The sequence below is a fragment of the Ichthyophthirius multifiliis genome (genome assembly GCF_000220395.1).
Source record: "Ichthyophthirius multifiliis unplaced genomic scaffold scaff_1120509251080, whole genome shotgun sequence".
NCBI classification, from domain to species: domain Eukaryota; phylum Ciliophora; class Oligohymenophorea; order Hymenostomatida; genus Ichthyophthirius; species Ichthyophthirius multifiliis.
The window spans coordinates 2309-15373 of NW_004086222.1; the positions used below are offsets into that span (position 1 = coordinate 2309).

Below are 13065 nucleotides of genomic sequence, written 5' to 3' on the forward strand. Positions count from 1 at the left end.
TTTTATATATTTATAAATACTATTTTTTTTATTTATTGACACAATTACATATATCTAATTAGATTTATGAATTATTTTAAAAGTAAAAAAATAAAATAATTCCTAAAATAATAATTTATGGTATTTAAATAAAACTTTAATCTTTTTTACAAAATTAATTTTGTAAATAAAATATTTTATATTTTTTTTTTGAAAACTAATTATTAATATTAATTATATTTAATAATTTTTTTTTTTTTTTTATAATTAACTTTAAAAATAATTTTTTACAAATAAATTTTTAAAAAGCTATTATTTTTTATTAATAACATAGATTATTTTATATAATGATAATTATTAAATTACTTTTTTTTAAAAAAAAAAATAATCAATCATTTAATGCACAAGCTAAAGCAGCACCTTTCAAAATCCAATATTCGGGTTTTTTCTTGGTAGGTGTATCAATACCGATAATAAAGTTAGTAGAATGTCCAGTAGTAGAAAGTGTACCAGCCCTAAGAAGAGTCTTATAAACAGGCATTTTATAATCTTCATGTTTCGATTTATAATTTTCTTGAGGAACAAATTCAATAATAGGAACTTAAGTATACATAACACCAGGTGCACTATCTTCAAGACATCCTTTAGAAACATCAAATTAACATCCTTCAATAAAAAGTCCGTAAATAAAAGCTCCATTTTATGATTTATCCATGATTTATTCGGATTCAATGTATTTAGAATATTTAAATTAAAAGTTCAGACAATCAATAGCAATTTTATTTTATCTTGCATAATTTTATAAAATAGAAGTTAAGAAACCTTAAGGGAAGAAAAATGCAGGCAACCAAAAAGTTTTAGGATAATTATCTGCAAGAAGCCAGTTTCTGAAAAAGTCTGTCCTTTTTATCAAATCATCAAACCAACTTGAAAGATTTTTCAATGAAGGATAAGATTTGCCTTTCCACATATCCGGGACTTAATTGTTTATTAGGCTTTGGGAAGCTTTGTCTAATTCTGCACTCATTACAACTTCACCTTTTATTGCTTTTTGTAAGTTCTATAGACAAAACTTTATAACATTTAGTAATTTATTGAATCTTTCACATTCTTAATTTAAACAAACTATTAAAGAATCTATTTGCTCATTCTTTTTTAAACCTAAACTTGGCGTGTCTTTCTTTAGTAAAGGAGGTAGCTTTTCTTCGAACATAATACACATTTCTTCTAATAATTTATCTGCGGATTTTTCGCCTTCGTCTCCACTAGATGTACTTTCACGTGGCTAAATACCTGCTATTGTATCTAATGCAATTCTAGACTCTTTTAGCTAGAAAGCAATATTTGCATTTTCATGCATTCCAAATACTTCAGGAGATTCAAAGAGAGGGAAATTTTCTATAATATTTCTATAATATTATAAATCGCCCATTTTTGGTGAATAATAAATTCCTGATTCTGAAAAGTTAAATTTATCTTTTAAAACATCTTCATTTACATAATTATTTAATATTGACATTAAAGTTCTTCTATCCCAATCATCTGTAACTCTTCCTCCATAAGTGATTTATCCGATAACGTATCTTAAAGCATCCCAAGGAATTTCTTCATTTGCTTCTAACATATCTTTAAGAATTGTAGTAGCAGTATCTAAATCAGAATCATTAAATTCATATCTAATGTTCCAACCTAAAGGACCAAATTTTCTTCTTTCTTATACTATTGCATGGAAAAAAGAGAGAGAAAACAAAAGCTTTTTCCAATGTCCTATTTTGCTACATGATTCAAATCTTTCTTCTGAAATTTCTGAATAAGTTTTGAATATGTTTGATTTTATTCCTTTTGGTGGTTCGTTTGTTAATTTTATACTGTTTTGTAATATACTTACAGGGAAATAATCACAAGGCATAGATGTTAAAAATAAACGAAAATCCGAATTAAATTCTTACTGTTGTTCTTGCTTTTCATTATTTTAGGGAGGAGAGATTATATTAGCTATTAACTCTTCAAGTTTTTACATAAATGATTTACCCAAATGACAGTTTTATAATATTACCCAACCTCCTGTTTTTAAACCAATTTCTATAGCTTTTTATGCAATTGGACCTTGTCCTTAACCTAAAGAAATGATTTAAAGTTTATCTTATGGCATTTTCATATCTTTTGAAAATCTTAATAAATTCAAAAGAGGATCAGCGCCTTAAGAAAGAATAAATATTAAAGGAGTTTTATAATCAGTATCTTTATAAACCTAATTTTTTTATTTTTTTAAAAAATGATATAATATTTAATGCTTTTTTACTTCTTCCATAACTGCAGCAGAATTCGAAGAGAACTTTTTACCAAGTGAAGATTCTACATAATAACTCATAGTATATTGAGTTTTTTCTTCCCTAAGAATTCTTACAAGCAGTAGTTTCTAAAATGGTGTAAGTTCAGTTTTAAATTTGGAAGGCAGTTATTATAAAAATGGTTCATTAGATTATATCCAAGTTTCCCAATCTTTCGGTTGATCTTTAAATGCCTGCAATAATACTGAAAAAACTTATAAACTCGAAATAGCCACAACTTTACTCCAAGTCTTATTTGATATATTCATATTATTAGGAGCAGGTGGTAATTTATCTTTAAGAATAGGAGGACCTCTGCAAAAAACTTACCATTCTTACTTAGAGATAATACCTGAGCGAATTTATATCGTCGAGCTTACCATAAAGGAGAAAATTCTTTTATGATCATTAAAAAGTCCTCTACAAACATTCAAAAAAATCGTTTGAGTAATTGTTTTTATAAGTATATCAACTCTAACATTTATATCGTTGGCTTTTTCAGAATTTTCAATTATTAAGCTAAATAATCTGCTAAAATAAGCCAAAGAAAATTAATACATAGGATCTATTAAAGCCAAATCGGCAATAACAAAATATAGGATTGAACCTCTTTAAGCAACTGTTTTGTATTAAGAACGCGCAATATCAATTTCTATTTTCTTAACTTCTGCTTCTGTGATATTTTCTTTTACAATCTCTGATGTTTTTTTTGAAAGCTTCAGATTTTCTATTAGTTCTACATCATCTAATATCATTCCTTTTGAACTTGTTAATAATTCAAGTATTTTATCTTCATTTTTCTTTAATTATGTTTTTCCTTCAGCTATCGATATTATAAGTTCATTTTTGACTTATTCAACTTCTGGCATTTCTTTTTTGACTACATCTCCAAGTAATTATTCTTCTAAACCTAGTTCAGTTACTGTAAAATTTATTACTGTTACGCGAATGAATATTTCAGGTAGGAAATTTGGGTTAGGAATTTTTGTTTATATATACAGTTTGAAGTTTTTATCATATTCGACATCTGAATCCCCTATTTTTAAAATTTTTCGTCTATTTACATATGTAAATTGTTTCATTAATAAAGGTTCTAATGTAGCTTCTAATGTTTCTTCCATATCTTCAATCATTAAAGGTTAACCCTTATTAATTTATTTATAAAATAATAATAAAAAAAAAATACCATTCTAACACATTATTCAAGAGTTTAAAATAGTTTTTCATCATTCATTTTTAAGCAAAACATATTATTTTATTATTATAAATTTTTTATCCATCTTGAAGCTTATAATTATGGATCAATTAAAAGAGGGAAAGATCTACATGTATGAACTAGAATTCCATTGTTTACAGAAACACTATCTGAAGGTAATCCTTTTGCATTCCAATTTCGAATTTCTACAGGTTCTCCAAAAACTTGATCCAAAGAATAATTTTCAGAAGTTTAAATCTATTCAGCTTAGCATTTCTCAAGCCATTTTTGTACCAGATTTTCTCTATAAGTGCCTGTAAAAGGCCCATAATAAGTAACTGACGCTGAAGCAACAAAAACATCTGCCAATAAAAGCTTAATTTAACCCCCTAATGATTCTACTGTTTCTTTCCAACGCACTTATTCATCTGCTAAACCAACAGTTAATTCTTCTGCACGAACTAATCTATCAGCAGTCTTTTATATATCTTAATCTAAACGGTCTTTTTCTTATTTATTTTCGTTATATTCACGTTCTAACTTGCCAACTTTTTCTTCTACTTTCATTAGTTCACCTTATTTTATAGCTAATTCTTTATTTGCTTTATCCAATTCAACGTTCATTTTATCAACTACAGATTTCTTTGCTTAAATCAATTTATTTACCTCTGTAAAATTAGCGACAGCTCTATAATTCATAAATAATATATTAAATAATTAATTATTTATATATATATATATTAATATTTATTTTTTATTTACATAACCCATTCACATATAGCCTTTGCAGCAGCCTAAACAGTCGCTAATTTCGTAGGATTGAAATTTTCATTAGAAGCTATTTTCGCTTTTATATTTTTTTCTACTTTGGGTGTTATATTATAGACATCTAAGTTTTTCATTTTTGATACTAAATTAGGATCTGCTAATAACTAATAATTTTTATATTTTATTAATTTATTTTTATATTTAAAAATTACTTTCTTTATACCATCCCAATCTTGCTTTTCATCAAAAAGACAAGCAACGCATTATAATGTAAATAAAACTAATTCATTTGGATTATTATTTGCTTTTATTTCTGATATAACTTTCCTGTCTAAAATATTTAATGCTTCGTTTGCTGCTTAGAGCATAGGAAGAGCAGCTTATAAAACTTTATCGGCTTCATTTTTCATTTCTCTTATTTCTTAAGCCTTATCGTTTACCTGAGCTTCTTCTTCTTTAACAACTACTCTAACTTTGTTAGCCTCAAAACTAAAAAAACAAATTTTAAAAACATATATAAAAATAAAAAAAACCTATCAATTTCCAATTTTTTGATAAGCTCATCTTATTCTATGGTTTTTTTTTGTAAAACAGGTTATAATTCTGTTAGTTTTTCTTTAAGTTCTTTAATAATATCATTCGCTTCTTTTAATTTATAGAGCCCACTACTTAATTTATTTTTCTAAGTATCTAATGATTCTTATTTATTTTTAAGTAATTCTTTATAACCTTCAATCAAATCAATATAACTTTTGGGTGTAATATAAACCCTCCTTCTTAAATTTTTAAAGAACAATTATGCTTCTTCTTCCACACTTTAATGAACAAAAACACAGCATTTCGCAAGCTATTTTTTCTTTTCTTTAGTCAATCCTTCAACTTCTAGATTTTCTAAAAACATTACTGCAACAGTATTAAGTGCCTCCTCTGGCCAAGGATTAAGCCAATCAATAGTACAGCAGTTTACAATTGAAGGGAACATTCTCATTCTTACTCTTAAAGCATTTCCTATAGGAGACATTGCTAGAACTATATGCAGTTAACTTCTTACTCTTTCAACAAAAAGTTAATATGTATCACTTCTTTTTAACTCATTTGCATCCTAAGCTAATGCATTATTTATTTCTTCGATTTCATCCTTTAATAACATATTTGGAACTTCTCCGCTATTTAAAAGATTATTTACATCTTCTAAAAACCCTTCTTATAAAATCTATGTATCAGCAAACAAAAATACAACCTAACGATTTTAAATACCTGCTCTTTTCATCATTTTTAGTAAGTCTTCTTTAAATTCTTTCTTCCCGTATACTTTTTTAGGTTCAATACTCATTAATTCACATCCTGCTAATGCTGCTGCAACTGTTGTAACGCTTTTCTTACCTGAACCTCCAACTCCTACTAACATAAAATGTCCTCTTTAAAGTGAAAGTACCCTTGCGATTCTTGACATATGTTCAACAGCATCTCTAAATAAAACAAGTGAAATTTTTGTATCTTCTAACATATAATCTTCTATTATTTTTGTTAATTTTTAAAAGTCCTTTACTTCTTCATAATTACGATCTTCCCTATCTAAACCTTTTTTTAAAAAATCACTAAAAATAAGAGGCACTTCTCCGTTGAAGACTTATTCTTTTTTCCAATCTAACTTGAAATTCATAATGACTTACTTACATGCATTTTCCATAAACCATTACCTATCTTATTCATTTATAAGTCGATCATGGAATACTCTTGCACACTCATGAATCCAAAGTTTAGCCAAATTTTCTACCGAAACAATTATATTCGGCTTTGCATTAAGAATTCCTTAAAATACTTTTGATACATCTCTTAGATTAAATATATAATGTTATTTTGAAGGCGTAGGTAATAGCTATTCTGATATATATTAATACATATTCAGTGTTGCGTTTACTACTCCTTCATTTTCTCCTAATTCTATTATTTCTTTCTTGAATTTTTTAACTTACAAAAATCCTTTGAATATACTACTAAATATATGAGTTAAAGAGGCCGTTTGATTATCTGGAACGGTCATTATTGTGAAGTGTCTAGTAAATCTTTCAGTTAAAGAACTACGACCACCCCCAGGCGGTGCAGCAGCAATAATAAGTACAGTCTATTCAATTTCTTTCCAAAACAAATTTTTACGATCATATACTCCTTTGTAATCTTAGAACTGTCTTAAAAGTTCAATTGGAGGCTGAGCCCCATAAACTTCTACACTTGGCATATTAATATCATCAACAAAAATAACAAGACTTCTTCCGGGAGGAGGCATAAGTACAGTTTTTTTATTTTTTCTTTGGGTTTATAATTTGTTTTCAATCTAACCTTATGTAGCTTTAGCTGAAGTTTTGGCCGAAAAAGTCATTTCACAAGTTGAGATTAAATTTTATTCTTTCATCTAATTTAAAGTGCTATTAATAATGATAGTCTTTCCAGTACCAGTCATTCCTGTAATAAATACAGGTTAGAGAAGGGTAATTGACTTTTCTAAAAACCAAGAATAGCAAACTGTATCTGTAGTAGGCACTACTAACGAGAAATATGAAGAATCTGCAAAATATTCAAATTCTGGAATAATTTCTGACCAAGAAATAAATTCTCCTTCAGATTTCGATAAAGTGAAATAATAATCAAAAACAGAACCTCTTGGAATAACATCAGTAGAAAAAATTTCTACTAATCCATTTTGGAAATCTTTAATACTAGAGCTTGATATGCAACCTCCTATTCCCCAAATAATCGACCAAAATATTAACTTCTCAATAGCTTTTTTTGCATTCTCTTACATTATATGATCTTTATAAGGATCCAAACTTAAAATAAGCTTTATGTTTCTACACACTGATATTGCTAGATTTGTATCTACAATTTAAATGGTATATTTAAATTTCTTCTTTTTTATATAAGATAATGTTTTTTTGAAGTACATATTAAAATTAAGCTTTAAATTTTCTTTGTTTTGTTCATTTTGTTTTATTAAAGGATAAATTTCTTTTTAAAAACAACTGTCTACTGTAGCTTCATACCCTACGACATCGGAATCAATATAAACCATTCCACAACGTGATACTGTAGCAGGTGAGGCTACAGCTAAATCTTGAACTTCGAATAACATTTTCATTTATGGTTTTAATTTTATACGTTCTCCATTTGATAAACATAATGTCATTGAGTCATCTAACACACTATTCATATTTTCTATCCATAAAGCATCTACAGGTCCATCAAAAACAACCTTTTTTATTTAAAATTTATTATTATTATTATTATTAAATATATTTAATAATATAATTTTTTTAAAACGTATAAAGAATAATTTATATTTATCATTTACCCATTTTTTATCTGAATTTTCAATATTAACATATTCTCTTATTATTGTAGATGCTAAGCCATCATTCCATGCTTATGACAACGGATCAAATTCTCCATAAAGTTCTTCCATAGAAATTGATTTTGGATTAAGGGTACTAATTAAAATGTTTTAAAAATCCGGATGAGTATTAATATTGTTAGGTGTGTTTGAACGAATTTATTCATTCAAATGCATATAAGCTTATCTTAAAATTTCAATACATTTTGATTTTCCTCCCATGGTAGGTCCAATAACCATAACACCGAATCTAACTTTAAGCGTTTCATGAAATTACAAGACTTTTTCAATAAAAGTAGGTATTTGATTAACTAATAAAAAAATAAATTAACAAAAAATTATCAAAAAAAATTAAAATACGTTAATCATATTAAATCCTTAATCTAATAGCTTCTTCCAATCTTTCATTTTACATAGCGGGAATATTCGTTCCTGGGAAAAGATCTTAAACTATAGCATTAAAAAGAGGAATATCATGACTCAAAAACTTAGGAACATTAGAATCTCTCATAGCTCTAATCAAAACAATGTCTTCAGTTATTTCTGGTTCAGCCCTTTTGAGTGCTCCAGCCATTACAAGGACACTCTTAACAGCTCTCATACCAAAATCATAATGATCTTATTAGGATAACTATTCAGAACTCAATTAATATAATTTAGTCATTTTTCTGGATAAATCTTTCGCGTTAGAAAATCCTTCTGCAAATAACATAATTTCAGCAATAAGTGTATAATCTGGAACCATCATAGCCACTGGTCTAAACAGAATTTTTAGATTATCTGGAAGTTCAGTTCTGCCAGCATAACCTGGGTTCATAGTTGTAAAGATACCCATATCGGCAGTTAATCCTAAAGTTATATTTTTCCCAAAAAAATTGAAAGACCTATCATTTAATTATAATTGCGAAATTCTTAAATGCGCTTCTCTTATTGTGAGTACTTATTAAGCTATAACAGAAAGAACTTCAATATCTATTCTATTGAATTCATCCAAACATGTCCAAGAGCCTGTGTAACATAATCCCATAAACAATTTTTCCATCATTTTTACATTTATTTAATCCGAACAATTAAACACGATACAATATTTTCCTAGAGCTTTTGCTAAATCTTTGCAACTTTCTGTTTTCCCTGTTCCTGCTGGTCCAGCAGGGGCAGCGCCTAATTTTATGCCTAAAGCTCCTGTTATAGTCATCCAGCAACGATCAGTTAAAGGAGTTATTACGAGCCTTGGCTAAGCGCCTATATATTCATATCCATAAGGAAGCTTAGCATTTACTTATCTACAGAAAATAGAATCATCTTCTATATACAAACGAAGTTATTGCTACCACTTAAACTCATCCATTGATTCTACACCAATTTAGGCTAATTCTTCTATTATATCTCGATAATGGACATCTTATACAGCCAAAGCAGATAATGTTTTTCTTTATAAATCTGTCAGATCTCCTCTTATCAATTCTGTTAATTCCTCCAATTATGCTTTTTTTAATTTTAATTTATATTTTATATATATTTTTTACATATATTTCCTTCTAACCAATCAAATAAATCTCCATCAGCATCTGGACTTAAATAATTCTCTTCGGTTATTTTTGTCCAATAAATTGCATCTAATACAAGGACCACTTGGGAAGGGAAATTTAAAACCCATTAAGATCTTTGAGTATCATCGTCTTCATATTTAATAAGGGCTGATCTAATAACTGCTTTTAATGAATATTTCATAGATTCCTCTAAATCTTTAAACCATCCTTCAACTTCTTCCCCTCTTGCTTAATAATTTTTCAAAGCCACTCTTTCACCTTCTGCAGAAATCATAGCTCTATGAAAAAATAAAATAAAAAAATAATAAAAAAAAAGGTATACAAAACACAATCAGATTAATCAAAATCAAGTTTAACAATATTTTCAAAGCATTTTCTGAGATTTTAAACAACAGACTTTAAATTTTTTGCTTAAGAAAGAATTTCCAATAGTTCATCATTAGACAAGAAAAAAAATCTTTAAAATACTTCTCTTTTTTTCTCTAACAATTCATCTAAAGCTTTTTAAATGACTTCGAAAGTTTTATTATTATTTTTAAGAGTATTTAAATACTATCTTGCTTGATAATCTTCAGCCCATTTTTTTACATTCGGGTAATCTCTTGCAGTCTTCATTAATCTTTTCCAACTGGTATCTGCATTATTGAATATTTTTACTTCTTTTGCCATATTTTTCTGAGCATAAACTGAACAAAGAATAGGTTCTAAATAAAGCCAATTTCTTTAATGTGTATACCATTCATCAATCAATTCTTGCAAATATCTAAAAAGCTTTAATTATTTTTCAACCCTTCCATATAATTCTTTCTACAAATCTTGAAGCTAAAATATTATTTACAACAAGTAATGTATCATCCATTTTAGCTATTAAATCTTCGTTATTTCCTAATTATAAAAGCATCTGCTCTATCTTTATAATTGTTCACGATCAATTAACTTCCAATCCAAAAACCTTCCACATTTCTTATCATTTTTATTAATTCTGCCTCTTTAGCTGCTTTTAATGCAATTTCAGCTATATGGTCTTTAAATTAGACTATATTATTCTTTTTTATCCAACCTAAATTATATTTTGGATCTTTTAAATCACAAAAAGGAATTCCTTCTTCTTTAGGTAATTTGCCATTTTCTAATATTAATTATCTTATTTCTTCCCAAGGTTCTTCTGTCAAAGCCGGATCTTTAAGAGAGCCTAAAAGGGATAAAAAAATTTTAAAATCTTCAATTTCTTATTTAAAAACTCTGCTTACATCATTTGTTTCTAATTCTTTTGCACATTAATTTGATGTTTTGGATAATTTTTCTACTGTTTAGCTTATTTCTTCGATATTAATTTCCCCAAATTAAATATCTTCCCATTTTTAAATACTATTTTTCCAATCTTTTCTTCCCATCCATAACTTTTCAATTAGTTAAAATTCTCTTTGAAAAATATCCATTTTTTCAAACTAAGTAATATCAACTTACATAGAAAATTAAAATTGATTTATTTTTTTACTTTATTCGACTATTTAATTTAATTTTTTCGATATCTTTATTTATTATTTTTTTAAATAAAAAATTAATATATTTACTTATTCTATTTATTCACATGTTTAATCTATAGGAGCCTCTAATTTTGCATAATCTACTTTTTATAAAACTAATTCTAATTCTTTTACTTCCTCTTATATTCCCGGAACCATTTATTCAAGTTGTTTTTAAAATTTTTTAGAGTTTTAATCAGACGAAGCTTAAGCGTCACTAACTTTTTGTCTTAAAGTTTACATTTGTTATTATGCTTCTTTGACTTTTTACTTATATACATCTGGTAGTCTTATTTTATGTTCATCAATAAGTAACAATAATTCTTAGATATCTGCATTTTCTGAAGTTATTTCTTCAATTTTATTGCTAATATCGTTAACTTATTCATTATATTAAACGAATTATTCAACATTAATTGGAGCCAACGCGATTTTTTGATTAAAATTATTTAATTTTATAAGAAAGTTTTTAGATTTTTAGTAAAGTAGTTCAGGCATTAATTTAGTTAATTCATTAAGACAATTATTTGAAATATTTTTAATTTTATCTTTTAAAGCCATATTTTCAAAATAAGCAATCCCAAGTTCTTTATTAGGTTCAATAGCTTAGAATTTTAAATCTTATTCTTTGAATTTTTCAATCATTTTTTTAAATTAGTCATTTTCATATTATTCTACCAAATCCCATTAAATATTCAAATTTTCAATATAAATTTCCAAAAATGGTACCAAAAACTATGCATAATCTTATACATAGTTAAATGCTTTATTAATTACTTGAACTATTTCTAATTAACTTTATCTATATAAACTATCATTATTTATAATTTAAAATAAGTCTGTACTATCTTTATAAGTTTTTTGTTCACTATTACTTCCTTCATCTGTTCGTACATATTTACTTATATCTTTTTCATTAATAAATTATTTGTGCTTATTACATATTCTTTAAACACTTTTACTTACTATTTCTTCAAATATTCTTCTAAATACATCTCGATTTGGTGTAAATTATAATTCAGGTCCAATATGTGAAGCATCAATAATTATCATACTAGATAAATTTTAGTAACCTTCTTAACAATTATCGTTTAATTCGTTTACATCTATATTTTTTATATTTAAATTTTAAATAATAAATATATAATACGTTTAATAACAGCATGAGTAGAATTATTAATCATTTTAATTTTCGAATCTACAGCAATGTAATCGACTAACCTAACAAATTTATTTAATCTTTTATAATATGTTCTTATTGTAGCTTCTTAAGTAAAAGGCATCTCCTTACCAGTTTCATCTCCAACTAACAAAGGTGTTTTTTATTTAAATTTTGATTCATCTTATTTAGTTTCCATGGAAGGAATTCTATTTTCTTCTTTAAAGACTTCAAGACTTTTGGAACAATTATTAAGAATAATATCTTTAATATTATTCTCGAGTTTCTCAAGTTTAAAATCAGTAGAAGAAATTCTGAAATTTTCTTAACTTTTTTTAAATTCTTCATATTTTTAAGGCGGTCCCATACTTAAATCTACATATGAAAATTCTTAGCTTTCCAAACATAAATTTCTAATTTCCAAAAGAGCAGGCTATAAATTTCTATCAACAATAAACAATTGTTAACTTAGAACATATGAGCATTCCCTCATCATATTTCTCCTCATTAATTTCTTCCATAAAGAAAAGTTCTTCCATTTCTTATATTGTTTAAAAAATTCTATTTCTAATAACTTATAAAACATTTAAGATTCTCTTTCCCATTCTTATATCGTTTTAAAAACAGCTTCATCATTTACAAAATGAGTTACTCCTCGAGCTGAAATAGTCATATATTCATGAGTATTTCTTTTATCGAATTCTACGATTTTGAAATCATAAGGATTGGAACATTTATTTAAATAACAAAATTCATCAGCCATTTCTGGATCTGTTCGTATTAAATGAATAAAATCCATAGGGGTTAAATAATCTTATTATTATTCTTGTTACTGATGTGTACTTAATTATCCTTTTTTATGTCTAATATTAGTTTTTACTTTTTTTTATTCGTTCATAAAGCTTTTATTAGTTGTATCTTATTCATTTATAGCTTGAAGTTCTTTAGTTAAATTTATTTCATCTAAAATTTTCTATCCACTTTCTGAAAGTTAAGATTTGTTTATTTTTAGTAATTTCTGGTTTTCTTTTGACTTTAAGTTTACTATAACGTTGCTTGTATTAGTATTTAAATTTTTAGAAGAAAATAATTAATTTTGTCTTTGTTAAGTTTTTCCTTCGTTTGTTATTATTGATGCGTCATTCCTTATAAAAGAAATCTAATTTAACC

General features: G+C 26.3%; 1 protein-coding gene across 1 annotated transcript, besides 2 other annotated features; it reads right to left on the minus strand. All coding sequences in view use genetic code 6, as the record gives it.

Annotated features, from left to right (window-relative positions):
• Positions 1-251: 251 nt before the first annotated feature.
• Positions 252-287: a microsatellite.
• An 80-nt stretch (positions 288-367) lies between these two features.
• IMG5_139330 (hypothetical protein) lies at positions 368-12658 on the minus strand (the record flags this gene model as incomplete). The annotated part of the gene is made up of 15 exons (XM_004031358.1): positions 368-2230; positions 2282-3454; positions 3496-4192; positions 4267-4436; positions 4485-4761; positions 4806-7522; positions 7622-7971; positions 8021-9145; positions 9187-9488; positions 9533-9885; positions 10022-10095; positions 10271-10610; positions 10785-11116; positions 11699-11842; positions 11887-12658. The coding sequence occupies 15 exons, from the start codon at positions 12656-12658 to the stop codon at positions 368-370; spliced, it is 10689 nt and encodes a 3562-aa protein (XP_004031406.1).
• Positions 4443-4482: a microsatellite.
• Positions 12659-13065: the final 407 nt, after the last annotated feature.